The sequence below is a fragment of the Lissotriton helveticus genome, chromosome 8, assembly GCF_964261635.1.
Source record: "Lissotriton helveticus chromosome 8, aLisHel1.1, whole genome shotgun sequence".
NCBI lineage: Eukaryota > Metazoa > Chordata > Amphibia > Caudata > Salamandridae > Lissotriton > Lissotriton helveticus.
Genome location: NC_136069.1, coordinates 1296387166 through 1296414351, shown reverse-complemented (window position 1 = coordinate 1296414351; position 27186 = coordinate 1296387166). Strand labels below are relative to the sequence as shown.

General features: G+C 42.9%; 1 protein-coding gene across 1 annotated transcript in view; it reads left to right on the top strand.

The window, feature by feature from the left end:
* Positions 1 to 27186, top strand: part of DYNLT3 (dynein light chain Tctex-type 3) — a 137596-nt gene that overhangs the window by 80191 nt on the left and 30219 nt on the right. Inside the window, exon 3 of the mRNA XM_078658260.1 lies at positions 23194 to 23317. Within this exon, the coding sequence (XP_078514386.1) occupies positions 23194 to 23317 (124 nt within the window). The remainder of the gene's footprint in view (positions 1 to 23193; positions 23318 to 27186) is intronic.

Sequence of the window (27186 nt, the reverse complement as noted above, 5' to 3'; positions counted from 1 at the left end):
GAAAAATTCATTTTTACTAACATTTAATTTATACCCTGAAACGGCTGAATATTTGGAAATAATGTCAAGTAAAAAGGGAACAGAAGAAATAGGATTGCTAATAAACAATAAAACATCATCCGCATAAGCTAAAGTTTTAACAGTAACATGTTTGATGGTGATACCCTGAATATCCTCACACCTACGTATGTAATGAAGAAAAGGCTCTATTCCTAATAAAAATAAGAGGGGAGAGGGGACATCCCTGTCGTGTGCCTCTAAAAAGGGAAAATTGAGTAGAAATTTGACCATTAATAAACAATCGGGCAGTGGGAGCATAATATAAAGCTGAAACCATACGAATAAAAGAGGTACCGAAATTGAATGACAAAGTTTTAAATAAAAACTGCCAATGAATTTTATCAAAAGCTTTTTCTGCATCCAAAGCCATAGCCATAACACCTGCAGGGACAAGAAGTGTAGAACTCTGTTCAATGACATGTAATAATGTTCTAGTGTTGTTAGCAGAGTATCTATTCTTCATAAAACCAGATTGATCTGGATGAATAATAGAATGGAGGATAGGAGCTAATCTAGAGGCAAGGATTTTAGCATAAAGTTTACAATCTTGGTTTATTAAAGATGTGGGACGGTAATTAGAGACAGGGTAGGATCTTAGGAAGCACAATAATTAAGGCTTCTGAAAAAGAGCCTGAAATGGCTCCCGAGGAACCAAAATGTGAGAAAAAAATGGAATAAATATGGTAAAAGATGAGGTTGGAATTCTTTATAACATTCAGCAGGGATGCCATCAGGACCTGGAGATTTATTCTTTGGAAGTGATTTGATGGCATTCAGGATTTCATCATTAGTAATTGGTAAATCTAACCCAAGTCTATCTGAAGGAGAAATGTGAGGTAAATGACATGTGCTTAAAAAAGAATCAATTAAGGAATTATCACAAAGATCTGGTTTGTTATACAAGTTGGAATAAAAGTGTAAAAATTATTGAACAATATCATTATGGGAGAATGCAACTTTACCTTGAGGGCCACGAATGGAAGTAATTTGTGTTTTATCCCTTTTAATACGCAAATAGTTTGCGAGGAGTTTCCCAGACCTATTGGAATTAAAGCGGAATCTAGCATTGGATTTAGAGAGTTGATCCCCAGCTCTAGTACTAAGGATAGCATTAAATTCACATCTAAGTTTTCGTAGTTGAAATTTATATTGAGGATCATTGGAAGTAAAAATAAATGCTCAAATTTAGCTATTTGCTTCTCTAGAAGTTTGATATTCGAGTTAAATTGTTTGTTCTCATGAGCCATAATAGAAATCGTAGAGCCTCTAATGCAAGCTTTAAACACATCCCATCTATTTACTATAGACGTAGAGTCCTCAGGATTAAACAAAAAGTAATCCTGAATAGCCTGTAATAATTTTGGTTTATGAGTGTCATTAAGGACAATGCCAGCATTCATACGCCATCTAGTTTGCTTAGCGAAAGTGGAGGAAACATTCAAAACAAAAGATATCAAGGCATGGTTTGATATATCAATGGTACCAATGACAGGGTTAGTTGCAAATTGAACAAGAGAAGGAGAAAGCAAAAAATAATCAATCCTGGAATGGGAATTATGAGGGTTGGAGAAAAAAGAAAAATATTTATCAGTGGGAAGGTGTAGCCTCCAAATGTCAGCTAATTTGGTGGTGTGAAGAAAAGCTTTAAAAGCATGGAAAACCTTGGAAGGTCGGAATCTAGTGGTAGATAACCTATCTAACAAAGGGTCAGCAATAACATTAAAATCCCCTCCAACGATCAATGGAACTTTTCCCAACTTTAAAACTTCAGTAGTAATAGTAGACCAAAATACGGGATCATCTGCTGTAGGGCCATAAATGTTATACAAAAAGAAAATAGAGTCATGAATTTTGATTTTAACTATAATATATCTACCTTCGGAATCTGAAATCTTACTGAGAATTTGGCAATGTAATCTTTTAGCAAAGAAAATAGCGACCCCATTTTTCTTACCTTTAGCAGGTGAGGAAACAATAGTATCAACCCATTTTTTATTCATGTACTGTAGGATCTTATCTTCAACATGTGTTTCCTGAACAAAACAAACATCGGCTTTGCAACTACCCAAATAATCTAGAATTTTTGTACGTTTAATTGGATGTCTCAAACTCTTTACATTAAGAGAAACAATTTTAATATTATGAATATTAGCCATTAAGATTTAGAAGGAAGGAGAAAAAGGAATCAGAACAAGAAGAAGGAAGAAACAGCCAAGGTAAAGGAGTAACTCTACATATAAAATATGAAAAGGAAGAGCAGAAAAGAAAAAGGAAGGAACAAACAAGAAACATAAATAAAGATAAGGAAACGCACACCCGTTCCACAAGTATGGCCAGGAACCGTTGAAGCCCGCGAACATAAGAATATGCAAAGATGTGTCAAATGAAGTCAGACTAGGCAAACTCAAGTGTTAGGATCATGAGTGTCCATAGATGGAGGAGCTTGCTGATCAAGAAACAGCCGAAGATCTTCAGGTCGTTGAAAAGATTTGGAAACATTGTCTTTCCACACACGCATCGCAGAAGGATCAAAAAGACCATATTTAAATCCAAGGCTTCTCAGCTGCGGACGAAAGGGAGAAAACTCTTTACGAATAGCAACAGTTTCTTTAGCAAAGTCCTGATGAATAAAGATTTTGGTTCTATTCACCAATAATGATGGAATTTCCCTCGCAGCCTTCCGAATGAGAACCAGATGATGAGGACGCAGGACCTTGAATATCATTTGCCTGGGTTTAGTATGTCGAGGGTTCCGATGTGAGGGGACTCTATGGGCTTTATCAATTTCAAATTTTTCTGTGAATTTAATATTCAAAAGACCAGGTAGCAGAGATTCTAAATATAAACGACAGTTTGACACCTCAACATCTTCAGGCAGATTAAAAATACGAAGGTTGTATTGCCTATTACGATTTTCCATGTCCAACAGTTGAATCTGCGTTGAAACTATTTTGGCCAGTAAAGGTGTAAAAGCGTCAATTTTAATTTTATTATCTTGAATTTTGATGGAATTGTCAGAAACCTTCATAGAAATAGAGGCCATATCTTTAAGGACATTTTTGACTTCTGAGGCAATAGTATCAGTATTGAGACGCAATGCTTTAATTTCCTCCAAAATCAGTGCAAGGGAAGGTTCTGAGGATTCAACCATTTTAGATTTGGTTGGAGGAGGAGAAACCTGCTGCTTCCTTTTATTAGTAGTTGCATTCTTGAAATCCATTCTGAGGTGAAAAAATTCACAACTATGCGTGAAGAATAATAAATTCAAGAAATCAGCCTCAAAATGTGAGAAAAATGATGTAATTAGTGAAGAAAACACCAACACTCTCCTCAAAACTACTGGTGCAGCAGCTAAATTGGACTGGAGGCGTGGCTAGGCCCAAGCCAGGCTCTGTCATGAATATTACTCCGCCCCCAAGCACTCAAAGCCGGTAGTACCTGCAGGCTAGGCTGGGAGCAGGAACCATGGAGCCACGAAGAATACTTCCGCCGTATTAAATCGTCCAAAATTCACCCCACAGGTAGGAAATAGCAAGTACAGGCATACGCCGCTATTTTCACCGACTTCCTGACAGAAACTTCGTCATTAGAAGGAAATTCGGGCCGTAGTGATCACGGAGCTCCGGTGGCGGCGGCCATCTTGGTTGACGTGCTCGCGAGTCTCCCTAACACGGTGTTCTAACTCTGGCAGAAGGTATTGTTTTAGAAAATCAAATGTAAGAATTTATAACCGTGAAGTAGTGATGGCATTTACATATTAATGGTGACAACTGATGTCTCAAGTTGACAATAATAAGAACATTATACACATATGTATACGATTATTGCAGGTGTCCTGAAATTTTTCTCCATGCATATCTAGTACAATATTGGCAGTGACGGCTCATTATCAGGGGCTTCAAGGTGCAGTCCTGCCTCCTCTGAGACCTCACATTCTGCCCCTTGCTTGTCCCAACTCAGCACATTATTTAATTTATCAGTGTTAATGAAAACACAAATATCATGTTTGCTGCCTGGTGAGATGGTGAATTTGTATGTGCCTGTTGAGGTATGCGGAGCCGATGTTGTGTAGTGCTTTATATTTATTTGTAAGGTATTTTTATTGAATGTGTTTGTGTATGGGGAGCTAGTGGAGTTCTGTGAGGTGTGGTGCGATTTGGGATCATCATGGTTTGTTGAGAATGAGTTTTGCAGCTTCCGCTCTGGAAGTTCTGGAGTCTGTTCATGAGGTGTTTGGTGATTCTGGCGTAGGGTGTGTTTCCGTAGTCAATTCTGCTGGAATGAGTGCCTGTGTGACTGTTTTCTGGTGTTCCCTGGTAGCCATTTGAAGATTTTTTTTACAGCATCCTCGGGATGTGGAAACAGATGGAGATCACAGAGTTGACCTGTGCTTTCATATTGAGTTTGTCGCCTAAGAGGATTCCTAGGTTCCTAACTTGGATGGTGGGGTTGTTACTAGGTCCTAGGTCTAAAGCTCACCACCTTTTGTTTTGTCTGACTTGAGTTTAAGGCAGTTGAATCAGGTGGCAACTGTGGCGACCTTGATGCTGTTGAAGGAGGTGAAGACGGGGTTGAGGGTGTGTCTTGCAGAGTCTGTGAGTCCTGCGACATGTTTTACCAGGTTGTGATTTCCTAGGCTTTCGAGAAGTGTGGCTGAGATATAGTTGGTTAAAAAATTGAGGTCCCCTAGGAAGATGTATGCTTTGGAGTTGATGGAAAGAATTTTTTACATGTTATATTTATAAAAAATGAAAAAAAAGAATATATTAAGTTGAAAGTAAGAGATAAAAAGTGACGATAAAATAAATGAATAAGAAAAAGTATAATCAAGGAAAGTATATGTGTTATTGTTGTGTTTTGAAGGTTTAAGAAATGGACATGAACTGTGTTCGAATATCTAAAGTATACAGGCTATGAGGGAACTTTCTAGTGTTGAAAAGGTGTTTAAAACCATATAAAATCATCATTCTTGATTGCAATGTCTGTAAACCATCTATAGAGTTAAAAGTGTGACTCAATGTGCTGATGCTTGCCTTGACTTGGCGGGACCTTGGCAGTCTGTTTCTTGGTTAACAAGTTGTTGTATGCTGTTGGTCACTGCGCCATGTGGTTGGATCATAAGTCTTGTGGACAAAATGTCGAGAACTTCATCAGTCTACAATTTAGCTGGACCTCTTAAGGTTTGAAGCATATCATCACAGCTTGCCTGCAGCTTGTTATACCTTTTTGATTCCAAAGTGATCGAAGAAGGGGGCGCCTTATGTCTATCAGGTTAGGGCAGATGCAGATTATATGTATTAAATCCTCGTTCCCTGATCTGCAAAGATGGCAAAGATGATCTTCTGGCCTCCTTTTTCATGGTGCCAAGTGGGGTAAAATTGGTAGGATTCCGAAACACAGGTTTAGAAATGTATCCTTTGTCTTCCGCATGAGACCCATTTTCAGGTATTCCTGCGGTTTCAGGGCACTGTACTCTTTCAGCACGGCCCATCCATGTGCCCTCTTGGCCAGAGTTTCTTTATCTTTAATAGATGATATCAGTTTAGTAACTTGTATTACCACCTTTTTGAAACTATTATTGGCAGTTGATGACTCCCAAAGGCTAGTTAAATGTATATGTTCCATTGAGTATAGAAGGTATTTCTTAGCGGGCGAGTTTGATCGTATTGACAGTTTTGTCCATAGATGAGTGTTTAGGGTACCTTGCTCCGCGCCTTTGGGTGGTGTGTTCGGTGTGTGTGGGTGGTGCTTGTGGGGTGGGAGAGTTGCATGCGGAGCAGCAGTGGATGTAAGAGAATGCTCCTTTTGTGTAGTGTGGTGCGGCATCAGCGCGGAGATTGGCATCTAAGGTTGAAGGACTGACGGAATCTTGCTGAATACCACTGGGTAGCGGTTGAACCAGTGTTCGTGTTGCTAGACGTGGTCCAGACATGGCAGATCCACACAGGCATTTGTCTGGCGCGCTAGCAGCATGTCCGCACTGCGGCCACCATCATGTAGGTCCTGGAAGAGAACGGGTAGTGGGCAGTGCTTAGCTGAAGGGCCTTAAGTAGCAGGAAGGACCAGGTGAGGAGCTAGGGGAGGAGACAGGGGGCACACAGGAGGTGCGAAATGGAGCGCAGGAAGGGTGCAAAGAGGGAAGAGAAAGGAGTCACAAAGATGGCACAAAACCTTACAAAAACAGCACAGAGGTAACAAGACAAGGCAAATGAGCACATGACAAAAGGCACAAAGAGATGTCACAAAAAGGTAACAGAAAACAAAAGAGATGGCCACAGTGGTGGCAAGAGGCCATAGAGCACAAGACATAAAGACACAAAGGTAATGGGGCAAAAGAGCGCAAGACAAAAGAGATCGCACAAAGTTGCCAATATAGGCAAAGAGCACAAGGCAAGAAGGCACAAAGAGATGGACGGGACAAAAGCTAACAGAGTCCGCACAGGAGGAAACAAGAGGCAGTGAAAGGCACCACAGGTGCTAGAGAGAGCAGGAAAGAAAGAACAAGAGAGGGAGAGAGTGAGAGGGCAAGCAAGAGAGTGAGGCCTGTTGAAGGACTGGTCAAAGCTATGGCCAGCGGTGGGGCTTGTCCTGGGCAATGTCTTGATGGCGGGTCCACACTGCGGCTGCCATTAAGTTGCTCCTGCTTAAACCATTCTGTTTTAGTGGAAACTTGGAGTTTTCAAGGGAGGAGTACTGTCCCATTGTTAATACTGTCCTTTTTTAATATCACCTGCTTTTTGCATTTTGTGCCATGCATTCATGGGATACTTTTTGAACTCACTGTTCTCACTTGATTCCATCACCTCTTGGTAGGATGCTCCTTTGCAGTTTTGGGAAAAAAAGCGAGTTTTGATAAAACGCTAATAAAACAAACTTGAATGGGAAATTGTAACGATAGTGCTACATTGGGTACCTTAGGGAAGTGTTACAATTTTTTAAGCATGGCAGAAGTCAGTTGGCTGTTTGTTCAGCATGTCTCAACACTGCCTTCTTGCAATGTGTGCTGCACATGCTGTATTGACCAAATTTACTGACCTGCATTTTAGTGCTGCCACTTTTAACATATGTTACCGTTTATGGAGTGGAGTGGGGTGGGGTTAAATGTGTAACAGATCACCCCTTTTTTCTGAAGTTCAGCTCCACCAGCGCCAGTGTCGGATTGGCAAGGTGGGCAGTCAGCCTGTTGCCTTAGGGGCCGGTGGCAGAGGAGAGCAATTTGGACATTTTTAGGTCGAGCATAGATCCAGCGCATGTGCTGCTCTGCTAGACATGCTGTAGTCCCTCTGTGGAGATTGAACACGACCACCACACGCCCACCACTTTTCTTTGGTTGCTTCGTCTGCCTTTACAAATCCCATAGTTTTTATTTTGTGAATAGTGGACATGTGTCCCGCCTTTTGACTGTTTTGTTTCCACCCTGATAACTGACCCTGTTACATGGATCCTTTCACAATGGGCTGTATGTTTTATTTGTGTGCAGCTCTTTTCCTTTCATTCCTCTCCACGCCAGCACATTTAGTTTATTTTCTCTTCAGGAGTTTATTTTTTTTACATTCCAACTGCGTTTCACTGGTGGCGCCCGCAAGGTTAAGTTACATTCAACTTGTAAATAACTTTAGACAGTGGTATGCACCACCACATGCGCTCTCTGCAACCTGGCGCTCTTTGATCTACCCCCAATCATTGTAGTACGAAGTGCGCTCACTATAGGCCTGTGACAGATTATGTGGTGGCTGTGAGACGCGCTCCCACAACCGACTGCCATGCTGAAGATAAAATGCCACCCCTTTCTGTGCTTTCCAGCCACACTGGAGATACAGAGTTCATAGGGGCCAAGCTGCTCATGGGAACGAGTGGGCTGACGACCTGATCCCTTCCCCCTGAGAAAGTGGTGGCTTCTGTTTTGCTTACTAGAGCACTAACTAGCTCTGCTGCCATGACAGCCCGCCCTTCACTGTCACATGGAATTTGGAGTCAAGTGAAAGCAGCAGATGAGCAATGGAGCTGCTGGAAGTCAACCTGAAGGTACAAGGAATGAGTGTGAGAGAAGGGACCTGGTGCAAGGGGTATAAGAGGGCGCCGGGAAGAACCAATACGGGTGAAGTCGCCACTGCTTATTTTTTCCTTCTCTCTGTAGAGAGGCCCTTTCATCTGTAGCCAAGTGAAAGGCTGCAAGTACAAGGTAAACTCTGGCTCAGAGGCTCTTCAGAGGCCCACTGCATATCGATGTACCTCCAGGAGCTGCATGTTAGGCAGCTTGGCGAAGAGAGCTACAAGGAGCACTGGCCTGTGGGGGAACCCGGGGCTTGGACCTCAACGCTCTCCATTAATGTCCTGTAGATTACTGGATATAGGCTTCTTTTTCCTGAGATTCTGTATAATTAGCACTCACTGTCCTGAAGTTGCTAATGAAACAGCAGCAGTCTTCCACCTAGTGCATAAATCTGTCAGTTTATTTTAGAATTCACTGGTATTCAGCACATGAGGGTTCGGCGAAGGGTTGCAGAGCCTTTCAGCTTTCAGCTGTGGGTAGCTGAATTGGAAGTAACTCAGGGTTTGGCAACCTTTGAAGACTGTGTGTCTATTGCCAAAACTAGAATTAGTGATACTCCAATGTCAGCAGTGAGTGTTTAACTCCTTGAGGTAACTGGCTCTCAGGTGTGGAATTCTTTTTGTAAAAATCGAATTGTTTGGTAACACGTGTGAGTTCAGACCATGCTCTCTGTTTCTAAGGCACCGGGTATCTGTTGCAAAGAAATACTGCTAGAGCACTTTGCACACCGTACTCCTTGGTGGGATTCCTAGCACTGTGGTCAAAGACTGAAGGAGTATAGAGTCTGAACTACTTCTTCAAACTACCAGACAGTACCATGTCCAAAGAGAGACCCTGCTTCAAGCCGTTCACTTCCTTCTTCCAAAGTTAAGTTGGTTCACATTAAGTCAAGCAAGGTGCATCTCACGTCCAGAATGCATTGCTTTGTCCGGTAAAGGCCCTGACATGGAATGATCTGGTGACCCTTCCTTTTAAACGTGATGTGGGCAGGGTCACCTACCCACTAGAAGTGTGCGCACATTATATCATGAAACATGGATGTTTCTTCACAAAAACTTCGTTTATTCATTCAATGTTCATCATTCAATCAAAATACTCGATTCAATTCCATCTTTAGAGCATAGAGCTTGAATTTTTTTACCAGTGGAAGAGAATATAGTTTCACTTTTACATTATGATTTAATGAGCAGCATTTACAGTATTATGGTTGCAATTTATATGCATTTAATGTAAGTGTTATTGTATTTATGTGAAGTGAATGAACAGGTCCTGTTTCATTTCTTTTATAGACCCCTGATGAAGGGTCCCATTCTGCCGACCCGAAATGCATTGGGTATTGAAAAACTGTGAACCATTTGGATTAATTGCGACATAAGATTTTAATTATGCCAGCATATGAAATTGATTCTAAAGATGGAATTGAATTGAGTATTTTGATTGAATGATGAACATTGAATGAATAAACTTGAAGTTTTTGTGAAGAAACATCCATGTTTCATGATATAATGTGCGCACACTTCTAGTGGGTAGGTGACCCTGCCCACATCACGTTTGGATATTTAAAGACACGGATAGACGCCGTGTGACAAATGTGCGCCTAACCTGAACTTTAATTAAGCATTGCATCGAAATAGGGAACATTCGAGTGCACGGGGATAACACTAATTGCTCATTGACCCTTCCTTTTACCCACTTCTGAAGGTTTGATGCACACACTGGTGAATATAGTAAGAGAACTCGAATAATAATTTGGCACGATCATGAGTGTATTCTAATTGAGAACTCTCTAACTGCGCAGTTCTTAAAACCATTGATATTTCACATTATGTTTCTTCCCTTTTCTCTTTTTCAGAGAATGGTCTTTTTATTTAAATGCTTTTTCTTCCTACTCCCACTCTGTGGCAGTATGAGATATTATTACTGCTCCCTGGATTGTTCAGGTATACCTGTAGAAGTGCAGGTAAGTGCTTGAAAAGCAGGGGAGATGTTTGTCATTGGGCAACAAATGTTCCTTTCTCTCCCTGTTTCCACTGCATTGCCTTGAGCTCGGTGTTGACATTACCTGAAGAAGGCTTGTCTACTCATCTTAGTGTGACTTAAGAATGTATAGGATGCATGTACATTGTGTGACTGTTTTTTGCCGGAGCCATCTAATCATGACTTAGAATTTTTTATACGTAGAAATTACACAAGAGCGTCAACAATCTCTGTAAATTATCCCCCAAAGGTGCATGCTTCTTGGAAATGGTGACAGACACATCTCTTGCCAGGCAAAAAGGATATATTTTCAAAGGACTGCTCAGTGGCACTAGTGAGAGAAATGTTTACACAAAATGGGGCAGTCCCTAGTACAGGCTCCTATTGATTCCTACAGAATTTCCTCGAGATGCGTCACCAGTGGGGGCATCTCATAAAAAGTATCGGACTGGCCTCACACACCGACCGGTGTCATGCTTTATCATAGGCTGTCCTTGCCCTCTAAAAACTCTGTTTGATAGAGGGCGGGCATACACCTGGAGACAGGGATGCACTTTTAAAGCGAAGTGATTGCCAGTGATTGAGTGAGAGGTGATCTAAACACCATTTACATTCGTAAATAAACTAATTTCATTCAAGGAGCGAATGCATGGTATTAAAAGAAGTGAGCGGTGATATGGGATTTTATTGTCCCTTCACCGTGCTAAGTGAGGTCAACATGTTTCTGCTTACGTGCCCCCGTAGGGTACATAGCATTTGTCAGGACCAGTGGGTTACTAAAATGTGTGCTCAACCTTTCCACACGTAGTGCGAAAAGGAGTTACCAGTAATGAGAACTTGCACCGTTCTTCAGAAAAATCAAGCTGAAGGACTTCTTTGGTGAGACACAAGGTATTGATGATGATAATTCCAACTCTGACATACGGAAAAAATCTACTTTCACCCCACCATTCCAAAACATCTTGTGCAATGTCCTCACCTTTGAACAGGCAGTACTAAAAGAGGTTGAAAAAAGTGACTTTAACAACTTGAAGGGATTTCACAACATGACCAGGGGTGAAAGAACGGCCCTCCAACAACTAAAAACAACCAGGAGCTAGTAATAAAACCAGCTGACACAGGTGGGGCAATAGTTCTTATGAACTACAGCATGTACAAGGAAGAGTGCCTACACCTCTTATCGGATACAACAAGCTATGAGATACACCATGAAGACCCCACACCCCGGACCATGAACAAATTCAGGAGCCTTGTCAGTAAAGTAGAGACCTGTGATTGGATTACCAAACATGAGGCTGAATTCCTGACCAACACAGAACCTAGGACACGAAGATTCTATACCCTCCCCAAAATCCACAAAAACAGGATGTCACCACCAGGGAGACCGATAGTCTCGGGTATTGGCTCTGCGCTAGAACCTTTATCGCAGTTTTGCGACTGGTTCTTAAAACAAATCGTTCAAAAATCCCAATCCTATCTGAAGGACACTGAGGATGTTCTGTGCCATCTGAGGGACCTGGAGACCAACATTGAGGAAGACCTGCTCATAACTATGGACATTGAAGCGCTCGACACCAGCATCTCCCAGAAACACACGCTGGAAGGGGTGGAACAAATCCTCCTGGACCAAGAGTGGACATACATAACTCCAACACACTTCATCATGGAGTGCGCAGAACTGGCCCTCACTTAGAACATTTTTTATTTTGAGGATACACTATACCACCAGCTTTCGCGCCGAGCATGGAGTGCCTGTACGTCCATCAGTTTGAGAAGGACTACATATTTAACCCCGCCAACCCATTTACAACCCTGATGAAAACATGGAAGCGGTATATAGATGATATCCTCATTGTATGGCGAGAGACTACAGAGGATGCCATGAAGTTTGTGGAATGGGTCAACAGCAAAGACCCCCATCTGAAATTTACCCTCACCATCGAGAAGAACCATGCTATTTTCCTCGACCTCAACATTACCCTGACAACCGAAGGGATTTCTACGAAAGTGCACATAAAATCGACAGACAGAAACAGTCTCCTGCTCTACGATAGCTACCACCCGGGGCTCTTCACGAAAATTTGCCTGTGGGTCAATTCCTCAGGGGTCGGAGAAACTGCTCTGAGTTGGAAACATTCCAAGCACAGGCGAAACGGCTAGTGAGCAAATCCTGGAGAGAGACTATCCAAGAAGAATGATCAGAAGGGCCAAGAAAAGGGCCTAGAACAATAACCGGGAAGCCCTTTTGAACACCACATCAAAAGAACAATCTGATTGATTGGTATGTGTAACCACGTACACCCCAGTGTCGAACAAAATTCAAAACATCATAAAGAAGAAATGGACAATTCTAAATAGTGGACAACTACATCGCATTCAAGCGAAGCAGGAATCTGAGGGATGACCTGGTACACTCCAAAATCACACATGAAGACAACAACAGTCAGACCACCCTCTGGAGTCAACCAAAACCAACAGGCCATTTTCCATGTGAAACCTGTGTGCGCTGGCAACTGACCATCAGTACCAAGGAAGTCGACATCGGTACGGACAACCCATGGAAATTGAAAGACTTCAGCAATTGTAACACGGAAAACGTGATCTACCTCCTGACCTGCCCATGTAACCTGAAGTACGTCGGGGTGACAACAAGGAAGGTTAAAACACGGATCAGCGAGCGTGGCAGCACAATCCGGTACAGGAAGACCAACACCAAACTGACTAAACATTTCACCGAAAAAAATCACAGTGAGTCAGAACTATGATGGGTGGTTTTGGAGGTGATGAGGAAACAAAAAACAGACATTATGAGACAACTGTATATCCGGGAACAGCGCTGGGTATACCGGTTACGCAAATGGGAAAGAGGTCTGAATGACGAGATACCTTGGCTACAGCTGACTGGGTAACTCCATCCAGTATTCTGAACTGAATACGAGGAAGTCATCAAACCACAGTGGTCGTTTCTTACAAATGGCATGTTATTTAATTTAACACTCTGAATGAACTCACTACCTCCTGTCCCGGCTAACCCCGGGCATATCAGCCTAATATCATCACAAATGGACCATGGGGATTTCTTTCCTAACAAAGGGGTACCAAGTATTATTGGTGACGGACTGCCGTGCAAGTCACATGGAACAGATCAGGAACCCCACTATGTAGTGGCTTTTATAGTAATTGTATAACTATGAGTCATTAGTTATAAATGCCCCTCTGCAGGCGTACCTGCACATAGTTATAGCTGTTACCCCGGTGAAGCCATACAGGTAGGTCCCTGTACCAAAAAGTAGTAGGTCTACTTTACACGGGACTCTTTTTCTGTGTTAAAATCAGCACATGTGCGAAGACACTAAAAACATAGCCGCTACTAGGCACTCATGGCACGTAACTCATGCGCACGCAGTAGGACATCACTGCGGCGAGCTGAGAATGACACTGCGATTAGCGGCACTGCCCGAGGAGATAACTCACATGTGTTCCTATGTGCACACAGCACATGCGCACACATTAGAACACTCTATCAGCGCACAAGTCGCGGCTCAGAAGGACAGATCCTCTACCAAACCAATGGGGAACAAATAAACGAAGGCACGCCCCACATCAGGCAGCCAGGCATGGTCTCAGCGGTACACAGGAAATACAGCAGGCAGTTCCAATTACCAACTAATTTGCGAGTAATTAGCCATTAGACCCAGTATTAAAAACCTGCTCCTCAACCACCACTATCCAATGACGGGGAGGCGAAGCGGACGTTCGTAGATGGGACTGCTGGAAGCGCTGAAGCAGACAGTAAGAGTGTGACTGACCGGGATAATGGAGAAGGTGTAACCTTGGTTCACCTTCTGATGCGTGTGTATGTAATGCCTACAAAGGGAAGGCATTTGTTAACAAAGACACTTGTATCTTGTATGTATGTCATAGACCTGTTCCTACTACAACAGGCTTTGACTCAGTGTACCTCCATTGCAGAATGTCACAGTAGGCCCTTCCACCATCGACCTCCCATGGAGTCCGTAGAATAGTTATCCAGGGTAAGAAGCGTACTTTAGCCATTTTTGCTCATTTGTCTTCGACGACAAGTATGAATGCCAAGTGTCTCACATAGTACCCACCACATGCTCAGAAACTGTGGTGATGTATGAAAGGCAACTTTGCTATCAGTATATATTTACACTTTCGGTATGTATATCTTTTTTGTCTCCTTTTCTTTTTCCTACAGATATGCTTACACTAGTACTATACTGATCAGGGAGTTTGATTCTCACTACCGCCGACCCCTTAGTGGTAACTCATTTTCGCACTAGTTGTGGAAAGGTTGAACACACATTTTAATAACTCACTGGTCCTGAGGTATGCTATGTACCCTACGGGGACACGTAAGCAGAAACATATTGACCTCACTTAGCACGGTGAAGGGACAGTAAATTCCCATATCACTGCTCCCTTCTTTTAATACCATGCATTCGCTCCTTGAATAAAATTAGTTTATTGACAAATGTAAATGGTTTTTAGATCACCTCTCACTCAATCACTGGCCATCACTTAGCTTTAGAAGTGCTTCCCTGTCTCCAGGTATATGCTCGCCCTCTATCAAACAGAGTTTTTAGAGGCCGAGGACAGCCTATGATGAAGCCTGACACTGGGCGGTGTGTGAGGCCAGTCCGTTACTTTTTATGAGATGCCCCCACTGGTGGCGCATCTTGAGGAAACTGTAGGAATCAATAGAAGCCCTTACTAGGGACTGCCCCATTTTGTGTATGCATGTAGTATTGGAGGTTGGCTAGTCCCTAGGTCCTGTGCCTCTAGTTCCCATCCCCAGCAAGGTCTGGGGCTAGCGTGTGTGACCAGTGAGAGAAAACCAATGTGCAGGGCACAACACAAGCACAAAACGTGGATGAGCCCTCGACTAAGAACCTCTTTGTGCACTAAATGAGGCAGGGTTTTGGGGTCCTGGTGTTAGCAGACCTGAAAGCACCATTAATCCAGGGTAGGATCCAAATGCCTATCTCAATGCATCCATTCTTGCTGCCAGTTGGACAGAAGAGGGACATTCTAAAACAGGATTTAGGCTAGAAAATTAGCTGAAAATCTTCTGTGGAATGATCCGTAAGTTGCATGACTAACCCACATGTCTCCTTAAATCAAGCACATCTTTATAAGGCCCTTTTCTACTGGCAAATCACCACTGCATAGCAAGGTAAACAAGCATTGGCATAGCCAATAGGTCTCGCCTTTGGGACCTTATAAGTGTTTAGTTACCCAGCACAATATCCTTGGTGCAACAACATCAAATGTTGCATGGCTAAACACTTTTAAGGTCCCAAAGGCGAGACCTATTGGCTATGCCAATGCTTGTCTATACAGTTGTAATTCCACTTTGGCTTTGGGCTATGCAAACCATTCTTTTTATTTTGCTGCTTGCAGTTTTTATGCAAATGTACCTCTAATATAACCTCTCCTTTTTTATAATTTTGCATGTGGATGAAATGATGGATATTAATAGGCCTTTTTTCATTTGGGGTTTGTTGAACATACGGGTTTGAGACGTTATTATCCATGATGTTTTGAGCTTGTGTATAGTAAAGATCACCTCTTTAATGTGAGGTTCTGTAAGCTATTTTGCGAATCCTGAACTTCCGCGTTCATGAAATTTGCAGTTTCCCATTTTACATTCCCTGAAACAATATATTTCCGTATGTGTATTTTTCCTATACGAGATTATCTTTGGTTAAGCTTTTCTATGAAAAATGACAGTTTGAAGATTGTTTATTGTCAAGTTCACCCTTTGCACATGTTTTGTGCGCACAATGCACAGCAGATGAGTACCGTCCAGTACGAGGCATAGCTTATCCAGTACTGTGTTTTTAAGGAAAATAAGGATAAATGCAATACAGCATTAAAAAAAATGCATTTTTCAGATGAAAGTGATGAAGTGAAAAACGTTGTGGTGTCTCGAAATAGAACATTTTTCAATAGAACTTTGCAGAGGTTATAAAAAGTAAATTTTATACCCTAAGATCAGATGAGCCACTAATTACAGTCTAGCAGGCCATTAATTCTGACACCCTCAACTATGATAATTACTCCCATACGCATACTTTAAAAAAGGAAAAAAAGAATTTGATCGTATAAATACTAGATGTCCAGTACACATTATACCTAACTGATGCTTACCCTGCACATCAGCCACCTTGCAGATGTGCACTAATGCACTTACACTGTCTGCCTCAAAGCACTTAAGAAGCTGGTCCACATGTTCAGCACTTTACAAAGCAGGTTTAATCAATCACCCTTTGGTACAGTCTTTTTCTAGCTTATCAAAAACAGGATGGGATGGACTGTCAATGAAGAGAGCTGTGGTTTGGACAGAGTGATGGAGGAGCCACTGAAATCACATGATCCCGCTGAATTTCCATTCTTGGGTGGATTTTGGGACTGCCACGCAGTCTAGCATCTGTTGCCGAATGTGTAGATGCCAACAAAATGATTTTTAGCTAGACTAATAATGGTGTACCAGGGGTGAAACACAACCCCAGAAATCTTCCAAAAGATGACCAGTCCCCTTTCAGTCACTAAGTGCTGTTTTCAGAAGAAAGACTTCTGCCCGGATGGTATTAATCTACTCATGATTGTTCTGCACTTGGAAACAAGCACCCTATAAAGGCAGATATAGGTCAAATGAGGTGTAAGACATCGATTGCTTTCTTGTCAATAACATTTTCTTTCACTATTCATGCACAATCCTGTTTACAGCAAATATATCTTTCTAAACACAGCAGATAGTCCACGAATGGTATCAAATTTCAGAAGAATTGCACTCATTAGGCCTGACGAATTTTTAAAGAGTCTCCCACTGAGATATGCACAGAATGAATAGATATTGTACAGTACTCTTGTGCAGGACTGCTTTTGACTCGGAGTCTGTAGCAGAACCAGTGTGCGTGCTTACAGCTTCAGGGGTTCTTCAAGACCTGCATTGTAAACATAACTGGACTGTGCAGCATGAAAGAAGCGCTCCTTTTATTGTAATAACTATTTTACACGAAGTTTATAGGTAGGATTCTTTCTTGCTGAGTGCATCATTATATTTATTTTACGTAAGCTTTTTTTCTTTGTGGTAGAAAGGACAGAGTTAACAAAGTGATGATTCTGTGTTTCCATTCAAGACAAAATAATTAATTGTTGGTAAATTCGATGTTGACAACGTTGAATAGAATCGGCAGAATGTTTGTAGTTTGTTTCCTTAAACATGCATATCTTCTGTAATGTTAGTCTTCTTTCTATGCATGTTAACGTGTGAAATGATAATGCTACAGAGCATGCTGCATACGTTTTTTGTTGCTTCAAAACGCAATCAACCCTGCAACATGGTGCATTCTCCAATGCCCGTGGCCCTTTTGTTTAATTTTGATAGAGATCTGAACTGGGAGTGTGAAATATGTGATCGGGTTCACGCCTTTCAGAAAGATGTTGAGGGCGGGCTACATGTGCAATGCAGTGGTTAATTTGTAAAATAAAAAGTGCTGGGCTCTCCTCTGGAGGCAGCGCTAACAGGAGACATGTGCTGATGTAAACTGCCTCCGAACTAGAGCCCCAGCACTTATTATTCTGGGGAGGACTTTGCCTAATGGCTAGAGCTACCGATTTCAGAGCTGGGGAATCGGGTTCGAGTCTAAGCGTGGCTCAACAACCTGTGATTCTGTGGAAAATCAGGCTGCCTTTCAAATTAGTGTATCCTTACCTGGTGCTGTAAGCACCGGTGCTGAGGATTAGGTGCCGGTGCTGAGCATCTGCAAGCACCTGCTCAAATTAAGCACTGGTGCAATGGCATGAAAAGGTACATGAGTAGGAGGCTAGTGCTCTGCACAACGGGTATGGACTCTGTACTGCACTGAAGGTGCCTTTCTGGGATGCTTTATGCTCCTGACTTGCAGATGGGTAGCAGGCCACTCGATGGGGCGCCATGGATGTGTGGGGCTGTCGTCTGGCCTGCGCTGTGTTTGCATGTTGTGTATGTGGACTGGAGTTGTGCTGTTATTGTGTTTTTACGATGGCCTACTACTGTTGAGGGTTGGCACTTTGAGTCCTCTTCGAAGTGCACCAGCAAGTGATGTGCGAGTGAGTGAGGAGTTTACACTTGTTGACTGAGTTACGTGCAGGGTGGATGAAAGCTGGCCCTCTTCTTTGCACGGTCAGAAGAAGGTGATGCGAGAGTCCTTGGGAAGAAGCATGAGACTCCATCAGTGTGGGCCAAGCTGTCATGTGTCGGTGACTGTAACGCCCTAGATGTTTGTGAGACTCAATGTGTGGCACATAGACATGGAATAGCAGAGGAATGAAGGGGGCCACGTGTGGGACTTCGGTCAGCAGTGAGGCCACTGAGGCATGGGGACTGAGCGGTATCTTGCAGTGGGAGAGAATGATTGAGAGGGAGCTGGTGAGCCTCCATTGATGTGTGAGGGGCCAGCGATGAAGGGAGCTTGAGAGTAAGTGGGTCTGCAGTGTGAGCAGGCCGAGGGCCTTAATGTTTGTAGTGAGATCAGTGGTTTGAGAAGAAGGAAGACTTTTGCAGCGTGAGACGTTGATGAGAAGAGGGCGTCAGATCTCGCATTGATGTGAGAGACTCATGGGAAGCGTGGCAGCCTTGTGTGGTAGCGGAGAGTCCTGGAGTGCAGGGTGTGAGACCTGACGGATGGGCTCACATCAGCCTCCTGACCTGGGAAGCCTCCAGCACGTCCATGGGAGGCCCCCCTGTATGTGTAAGAGGGTGGGAAGCAGAGCCTGAGGTCACTTTGGTGTGAACCTCATCAGCTCCATGATAAGGAAGGCTTCTTGTCAGAGGTAAGGATTTCAGAGAGTGAAGGAATCCTTGTCTGCACAAGTCAGGGATGGACTGAGGTCTCCTCATGGCATGTTTCTCAAGCCCCAGCATATAGGATTCTGCTGCCCACTTCTGAGGAATTCTCAGAGTGCGTTGCTCCTGGCAGTGTAAGTGAGGGGTGTGGAGCAGGGAGTAAGGTCTCCTTGCAGCCAATCTATGCAGCCCCTGCGTTAGAGAAGGTTCCGTCCAATGATGATGTTTTCAGAGTCAGTGTGAGCGAGTTCCTGGCAGTATAAGTAAGGGATTCGGAGCAGACAAAAATTGCGGTCTCCTAGCAGCGGATCTCAGAAGCCCCAGCGTGAGGGAAGGTACCAGCCCAATGATAAATTCATAGAGTGTGAGTGAGCTCTCGGCAGTAAAAGTGAGGGATGGAGAGCAGGGACTGAGGTCGCCCCAGCGTGAGGAACGGCTCTCACTCTGTGACGGAGATCTCATATTAGAGCGAGTCCTCTGTGTAACCCAGAGATGGCCACACTGCGATGGATCTTCACAGCCCCAGACTGAGCTCTGACTGCTCTTTCCTTATCGGCGCTCCTCATCTGCCCCCTGGCGCTGGCTCTGACATCACACCAGCCCGGCAGATGGAATTACAGCTCGGACAGAGCATGGCGTCGCCTGCGGTGTCTTAATTAACAGGAGCCCGACTGGGGCCGTTCCGCGGCCGGGGAGCGTTTCATGGCGGATCGCGCTCGAACCAGAACTGAGCATCAGCCCGTCTTCGGCGACAACAACCAGAAAGGGGGAGAACCCTGGGAAGCCTGAGAAGTCACTGCGGGGAACAACACATGGTAACAAGCGCACACGCTCGTGTGGCAGCAGAGGGAGAGAGGAGGGGGCCTGCGCGATTCCCTTGCAGGAGCGATCGGCAAGGCGCGATAATTGATAACATATGGCGCCAGCTGCTCGCTCCCGCAAGTGAATCGCCAGATGTGCACGCGTTGCTATTGGAAGCAAAGCAACGCGTGCACGTTTTTGCAGGGAAAGCTGTGCCGATTACTAAAGGTCTCTTTCCTATGCAGAGACCTAATAAACGTATTCCTGCATCATTGCACTGAAAGGCGAGTAGAGATCCTCAGTGCCTGCTTTTACTCATGTTTCTGTGATAATTTTTTTTAATATATAATAACCACCAGAAGTCGTTGGGTCTTCCCTATGTTGTGATTACCGTCAGCTGGGGATGTCCTGCTGAAAATACATGTGAGCAGAGCTATGTTGCAGTAATGTACGATAATGTGCTGCATCGCTAAATACTTACAAGGTCCCAAAGGGGAGACCGATTGCATTGCAAATGCTTGTTTTCTTTTGTCTGTGGCTAAAGCAACCCCACATACTTGGGTTGATTTTTCTTACCAATAGACTGCCACAACTTCAGGTGAGAGGTAGACCGAGCAAGCCACATAATAGGCCCACTATTTGTCATATACAGAATGACAATTGGGTGGCCGGAGGACACATCTCATGTGGTGTACATCCTTCCAACCTGCACCTCAGTAGACAACAGTGAGCCTTAAATGGAGGCGCGTCTTTTTAGCAGCACAATTAGCACGTCTTCATGTGGGTAGGAGGCTTTTGTTCCGCACAGCAGGTCACAACGATCAGGCAGACAAGCCGCAGGTCAATGTTGCCACATGGAAGTTTCATTCAAATAATGTGCATTGGAATGAGAGAAACACCAGGAACCACAAACGTTTTAAATTATTTTGCAATTTGTTTAATAAAATATGAGTAGAAATGGATTAAAAGAAAAACACCTTTTTTGGCAGTTTTGCTGTAGAAAAAAGAAATCCACCATCCTGGTATGAAAGGGAAGAGAAAAAGGAAAGGAGAGAAAGAGAGAGAGACTAAAGGAAATGAGAGACAGGGAGAGGGGGCAAAATAGTTGAAATTAGCTTATTTGTCCTATAGGAAAGTGAGCTGCTTGGGGATCAACTGATAGTGTCCTTCGGCCATGGGTCCTTATGGTAAGCAGAGGCCTACAGACTTGAGGATGAGTGTGAACATCTGGGTCCATAGTGGCTGGAAGTGACTGAGAATCCCAAAGGAAGACCAGAAGTTTTCGGTCCTGACATGGGATCCAGTGATCCGAGAGTGAACAAGGGCTGGAGGATCGAAGAGAGAGCAACGCGTTCAGGGACCTGACGGTGAGAGCTTTATTGACCTGAAGGTATGTGTCAGAAGACGTAGGTGACCTGGAATGGAATAACAGTGTTTCCAGTCTTAGATGATACTACTGGCCTTTGGACCTTTTCAAAACATAATTTTCCACAAATGTCTCCCCAAAATGAGCCCCCAATGCTAACCACACAATGATTCATGAAGTTGCAATCTGCAAACGTGGTCCACTTTTTTTGGGTGCCCGTGCCAATTCTTTCGACCCAGTCCGACCCTGTCCAGTGCCTACTCAGGTAGAGAGAGGGATTCATGAGTCGGTGATATGAGCAGGCTCATAAAAAACTTTTGTGGGGATCAGGTCACAACTGTGATGGTGACACCTAGTAGCAGCTTAGGTAACCTTCCAGCGTCGGGCATCTACGCCCGATGCTGGTGCTGGAAACCAGGGTTCGAGCCTGAAGGTCGCGTCCACAACCTGTGATTCTGGGCAAATCACTTAATCTCCCCGTGCCTGAATGTGTAATGTAAATACGGTGCTCATGTAAAGCGCTCCAATACCTTCGGGTCGAGTTCGCGCTATATAAAATATGCAAGAAAAAAAAATCGAAACTATCCCCCAGATGCATCAAGCATCCATTTTGCGATTCCTTATTAGCGAAAAATAAGGAATCGATAATAAGGAATAGCAAAATGGTATGCAAGAAGAAATCACTTTAAAAATAGCGATTTCTTAAAATTCCTTAATTGCGATTCGCAAATTGCGAGTCACAATTAAGGAATACCTCCCCATTCATTCCTATGGGCCTAGAGGCCCATAGGAAAAATGGGAAGAATTTTCAATTTGCGAATCGCAATTAGCGAATCGCAAAATGAGAATGCGATTTAAAGGATGCAGGGGTGTCCAAAGGACACCCTGTTGCACCCCTGAAATTGATCTGTGCACATATGTTGTGCACACACATGCGCTTAGGGCATGTGTGTGCGCAACATGAAACTTTGAAAAATGCACTTTAGTGCATTTTTCAAAGTTTTTGCAAATTACCATGTAGTTGTACTTCATGGTAATTTGCGAGCCCTATTAGCGAAATCACTATTTTTTAAACTTTAATGCATTGCATTTAAGTAATCTCAATTTGAGATTCCTTAAATGCAAGTAATCGCAATTTAGCGAATTCTCAATTTGCGATTTTTGCATTTGGGATGATGCATCCCAAATGCAAAAATACTGGTCGCAAAGGGGCAGATTCTGAGAATCCGCCCCTTTGCGAGCGGTTTTTAGCTTCATGCATCTGGGCCTATATCACAAAAGCAGGCTAACGCGGCTTTCGTGTTATATAGATAGATTTATAACAGTGGCAGCACAGTCCACAAAAAGATCATGGCCAGCTGTAAATAGCCCCAGATGATCTCTGCTTGTGAGTACCCTGGATGTCAGGGATCGTGGTGGCGCTTCCAGCAGAATCCAGGACGTTTTGTAATCTTTCAGCGTCACTCCACGTTCACAGGCTTCACAGTTACTAGTTCAGGTGATTGTGTTGACCTCCATCATTAAAAGTATTAAATGCCCATTACGTTCACCAGTGGGATTTGCACTGCGTTGGCAGAGTATAAATTGTTTACAAGTTTTCAACCACTCAAGGAACTTTGCTATAAGGTTGGTATTAAACTCTAAATCGGATACGAATGAATTTGGTTTCAATCTCGGTATTTCTTTCTATGGTATTGGTAGGTTCTGGTGATTTTACCTCAGTGCTGTACACAAGACTCTAGTTACTTTTGTACATTGGTCAGATGCCACTTTGAGCTTGTGAAGAATTACACTGATCTTTTTAGAAATGTAATTGTAAATATATTACACTGATATTTTTAGAAATGTAATTGTAAATATATAAACGTAGTATATTGGACTGTTCTTTTATGTAAATAAAAGTTATTTCGATTGACAAATTGATTTTCAATAGTTTAGCATTCTCTCAGCCCGCCAGCATTTTTCGTTCAAGTTATACATAACACCGATATTTTCGTGAGGTGTCTTTTAAGTGCCTATTTATGAACTTAAATGTACATATATGCGTATGTCTTACATATGTGTGCTTTGTTTTTATAGTGTATTGATGTTATCCTTGGCGAAGTAGATTATGATCAGGGCGAAGTGAATAGGTGGATGGCTAGTGTGGTGGAGCAATCTTTAGCACGCCTGGTAAAGCTGGGAAAAGCTTACAAATACATAGGTAAGAACAACTCACTATTTTCTTAGTTTTATTCTTTGAGAACATGTTACGGTTATGGGCTCGGGCAAAAGAATGGAAACTTTACAAATGTTTCCCTTTCCAAAGTCCTGCATAGGGTTATAACGTGCTTGATGTCATTGGCCAAGTACAGGGCACTAACATACAGGCCACATTGTGCATGAGGTCACAGAATTTGTATGCCCCGATGAGTGTTGGAACGGTCCATGACAATGAGACTGAACTTTACTAAGTCAAGAGACTGCGATTTGACAGAAAAATACCAACTTTGGAAGTTGCTAGGAAAGTGTGGCATAGTATACGTTAAATATTCATATGGCTGTGATATTCAAGTAAATACATAAAGTAACTGTTGTGCCTTCTCTTAAATTCTCCTGTGGATGGCACAAAGCCTCTTGAAGTTCACCTAATTTAAAACATGGGGCCCGTGAAGAGAGTCCAGCAAGGGGATGAATGTTCATGTTTTCCGGCTATACAAAGGCTGGGCTATGTTTCGAATCACTTGTAATTGTTTGAATGTGTATTTGAAAGCTCCTGTTAAGGGGCATTTCCATAATCGAAATGAGGAACAACTTTGCCAACTTGTGTAGTGTGACCTCACTGGAGTCAAGCAATAAGGTCTTAGACTGGACAACATGGAGTCAGTCATAAACTAAAGTTTCCTAATAGCTTTAACAGGCGAAGGGTCCTCCAGGCCAGAAAAATACACCCAGGGGGCCTTCCCAGCCAGATACAACCATGAACTCCACTTTTTCTTTACTGAGGAAGAAGTGGGTGTTATCAGTGCCCATGTTGATGTGGAAGCCATAGGCCCGGAATGATTTTCCCATTGACTTTACAGAAATATACAACCAGCTGTGTAACAATGGAGATACCTGAGCACCACATTATATATGTTAGAAACATGAATTTCAATTCACTGAAATGGCAGAGAAAGCGGAAGTGACATCATATGCTCGGTCACCCTTGAAGATGTCACAGGAAGTGACATCACAGGACCTTTGTACTGATAACAACACAGGAAGTGACATCATGTGAACGTACATGATCTTTTGACCCAGTGCCATCACAGGAAGTGACAGGTCTACCTTTTGTTTAGTTACATCACACTAATGGATTGTAAAATCTCTAGCAGATACAAATGAGATACTCTATAAACAAACACACTTTATTCAAATCCTATTGAAAATGCTTTCAGATACATTGTCAGTCTGAAACTACATCTTCAGATATAGGGTTGAGATAATGTAACATCCTTTAGGAACCTTTTAAATAGTGTACAGCAATGGAAAATATGCTGGTCATGTTGACATCACCTTATATTAAATGTGTTATTTAATGAGTCAATAAGCATATAACGCTTAGCACAAGTTTACGTTGCTATTTTTTAGTACCATGTAATAAAAGCTCAGTCTAAGAAAGTAGGCCACAGTGCTATTTGATGCAGGTCATGTTCCCCCAGCAACCTTTTTTTCCAACAACTTGGTATACATCCTTGCCTATGTGAGAAGCCATTGCACCTTCCCAGGTTTAGTGGGCAGCACATTTTGCTCAGCTGGCAGGAATTCTGGTGGATGCCTCCAGTGGTTGACAGCATGGTACATTGTTCGCAAAAAATAGAATAGAGAAATGAACAGGTGTCTCAACTTAATATCAATAACATATAAATTGTATCTAAACAAAACAGCTCAGGGTTCTAGGTCAACACAGGTTGCTACTCTTTCCATGCAGGCAAAAATCACACCAACCTAGCCAACTCATAACACTACTATTTCCATGCAGGCAAAAATCACATCAACCTAGCCAACTCCTAACATGGCACTCATAAATGGCGGACAAACACCGCACACAGTGGTTCCCCCAAGCATGCCCACACATACGGCTACCCATAAGACACAACACCCTTCCTCAAATAACTTTCAAGCCTAAATAACATCCACAAAGCCCAAAACGTTACAAGGCAATGGCATCTGTGCATTATGCAAATACCAACATGTAACGAGTGCAGTAGAGGTAGAATATGTTAGTGCTGGAAGTGTGGTCACATCCTGAGCTTCACAGTACTTAAAAGGTTGTGAATGCTTATTTATGCTTTGTATATTTAGACCATGATTTTACCTGTATATTAGCATTATGATTTTACCTTCCCATTTCAAAAACAGTTTTAGAAATAATTGAATATGGTGCATGAGAATGAAGGAGAAATATGAAATAGAGCCAGTAAGAAGGAATTGAGAACAACATCACATCCGGGAACAAATGATAAGGAAAAAAACTGGAAAGCAAGATAACAGAGAGAATGAATTAGAGGGTCACCCGTGGAAGGCAGTGAGAGAGGTGAAGGACAGGAAGTTGTAGAAGGAAGATAAATGAAGGGAAAGAAAAGAAAGAAGGCAGAGGTCGGACAGCAGGCATGCCCAGGCGAGAAAAAAAGAGAATGATTAAAACGTGACAATGAGAGGCTGAGATAAAGAAGAGGAGAATGTGTGAAATATAAAAACTGGAAATAGTGAGCCTTAAAAATTAAAATAAATGAGTGAGACTGAAAAAGACAAGGGATGGAGAAAAACTCCGAGACAGAAGTTTCAGAGAGCAGAACTGATGGATAAAACGGGAGTAAAGAGCAACAGCGAAAGGAATGTAAAAATAAAGTTTGGGAAACAGGAGTAAAAGTATAGATGAGTTAAAAGAAAGGAAGTTTTGAAAGGCAGAAACAAAGAGTGTGAAAAGGAAACAGGAAGGGACAAGAAACAAAGTGGAGCCCAAAACTATGGGAAAGTGATTGAAAGAGAAAGGGAGAGAGATAAAAGTGACATAAAACAGAGAGGAATGAGAAAGAAAAGTTTGGGTGCATGGAGAGCGTTGCCAAAAACATCACCCAGAGAAGCTGAAAATTAAAAGAGAGAGGGAAAGAGAAGGACACACAGACTGCTATAATATTAACTGACATAGGATATTCTCATAATATTATTGCACCCTGGGGCCCATGTTTATAAAAGGCAGCAACAGGATACAGGTACTTCATTTTTTTTTTTTTAGAGTGAAGTGGTGTTTGTTCCCACACACAAACTATAAGTTCAAACGTGGGTCGTGAAGTGTGGACATTAAGGGAAAGGGGCATTCCTGTTTTGAGGCAGACACCTATTTTCTCAATCATTTCCCAAGCCAGTTTGCTCATTTGTAACACCCGTATACTGCACAAGGAGGGCAGCAATGACCAGGGACGTAGCTAAGTCAGTGAGATTCAGGGGGTGTAAATCATAAATTTCCCGACCAAAAAACAGCATGCCGATAGGTGGAGAGATGACCAAGTTTTGGGATACACTGTTCAATGCTGATATGCAGTATGTGGGCCCCATTCTAAGTTCATGATAAAAACAAAGATAATAACAAGTTGTCCCGTTGGCTGCGCTGCTGATTTTGCGGAAGTGCGGCACTCCCGCAAAACGGGCGGGGCCGCGTCGGCCATTGGCTGACGGCAGCACCAGCGAGGTAGTGCTGCCGTTACCAATGGCCGATGGCAGCATTGAAGTGTTTAAAGCCGTTTAGGGAAACAAGGCATGCTGGACCCGACTCAGGGTCCCCAGACCCAACTCTCAAGCCAAGAATTATTTTTTTTACAGAGTTTTATATAGCGCGAACTAGACCCAAATCCGCATCGGGTATCAGAGCGCCTTACATAGCACCAGTTACGTTACATGAGGACACACATTCATTTTTGTTAGGCATGGGGAGATTAAGTGAGTTGCCCAGAATCACAGGAGGTTTTAGCGACTCGATCACAGTTTCCGAGGTCGGGGAGGGGGGTGTCATACCTTAAACACCCCCCTCCCTTTCAAGCTATACTCTTA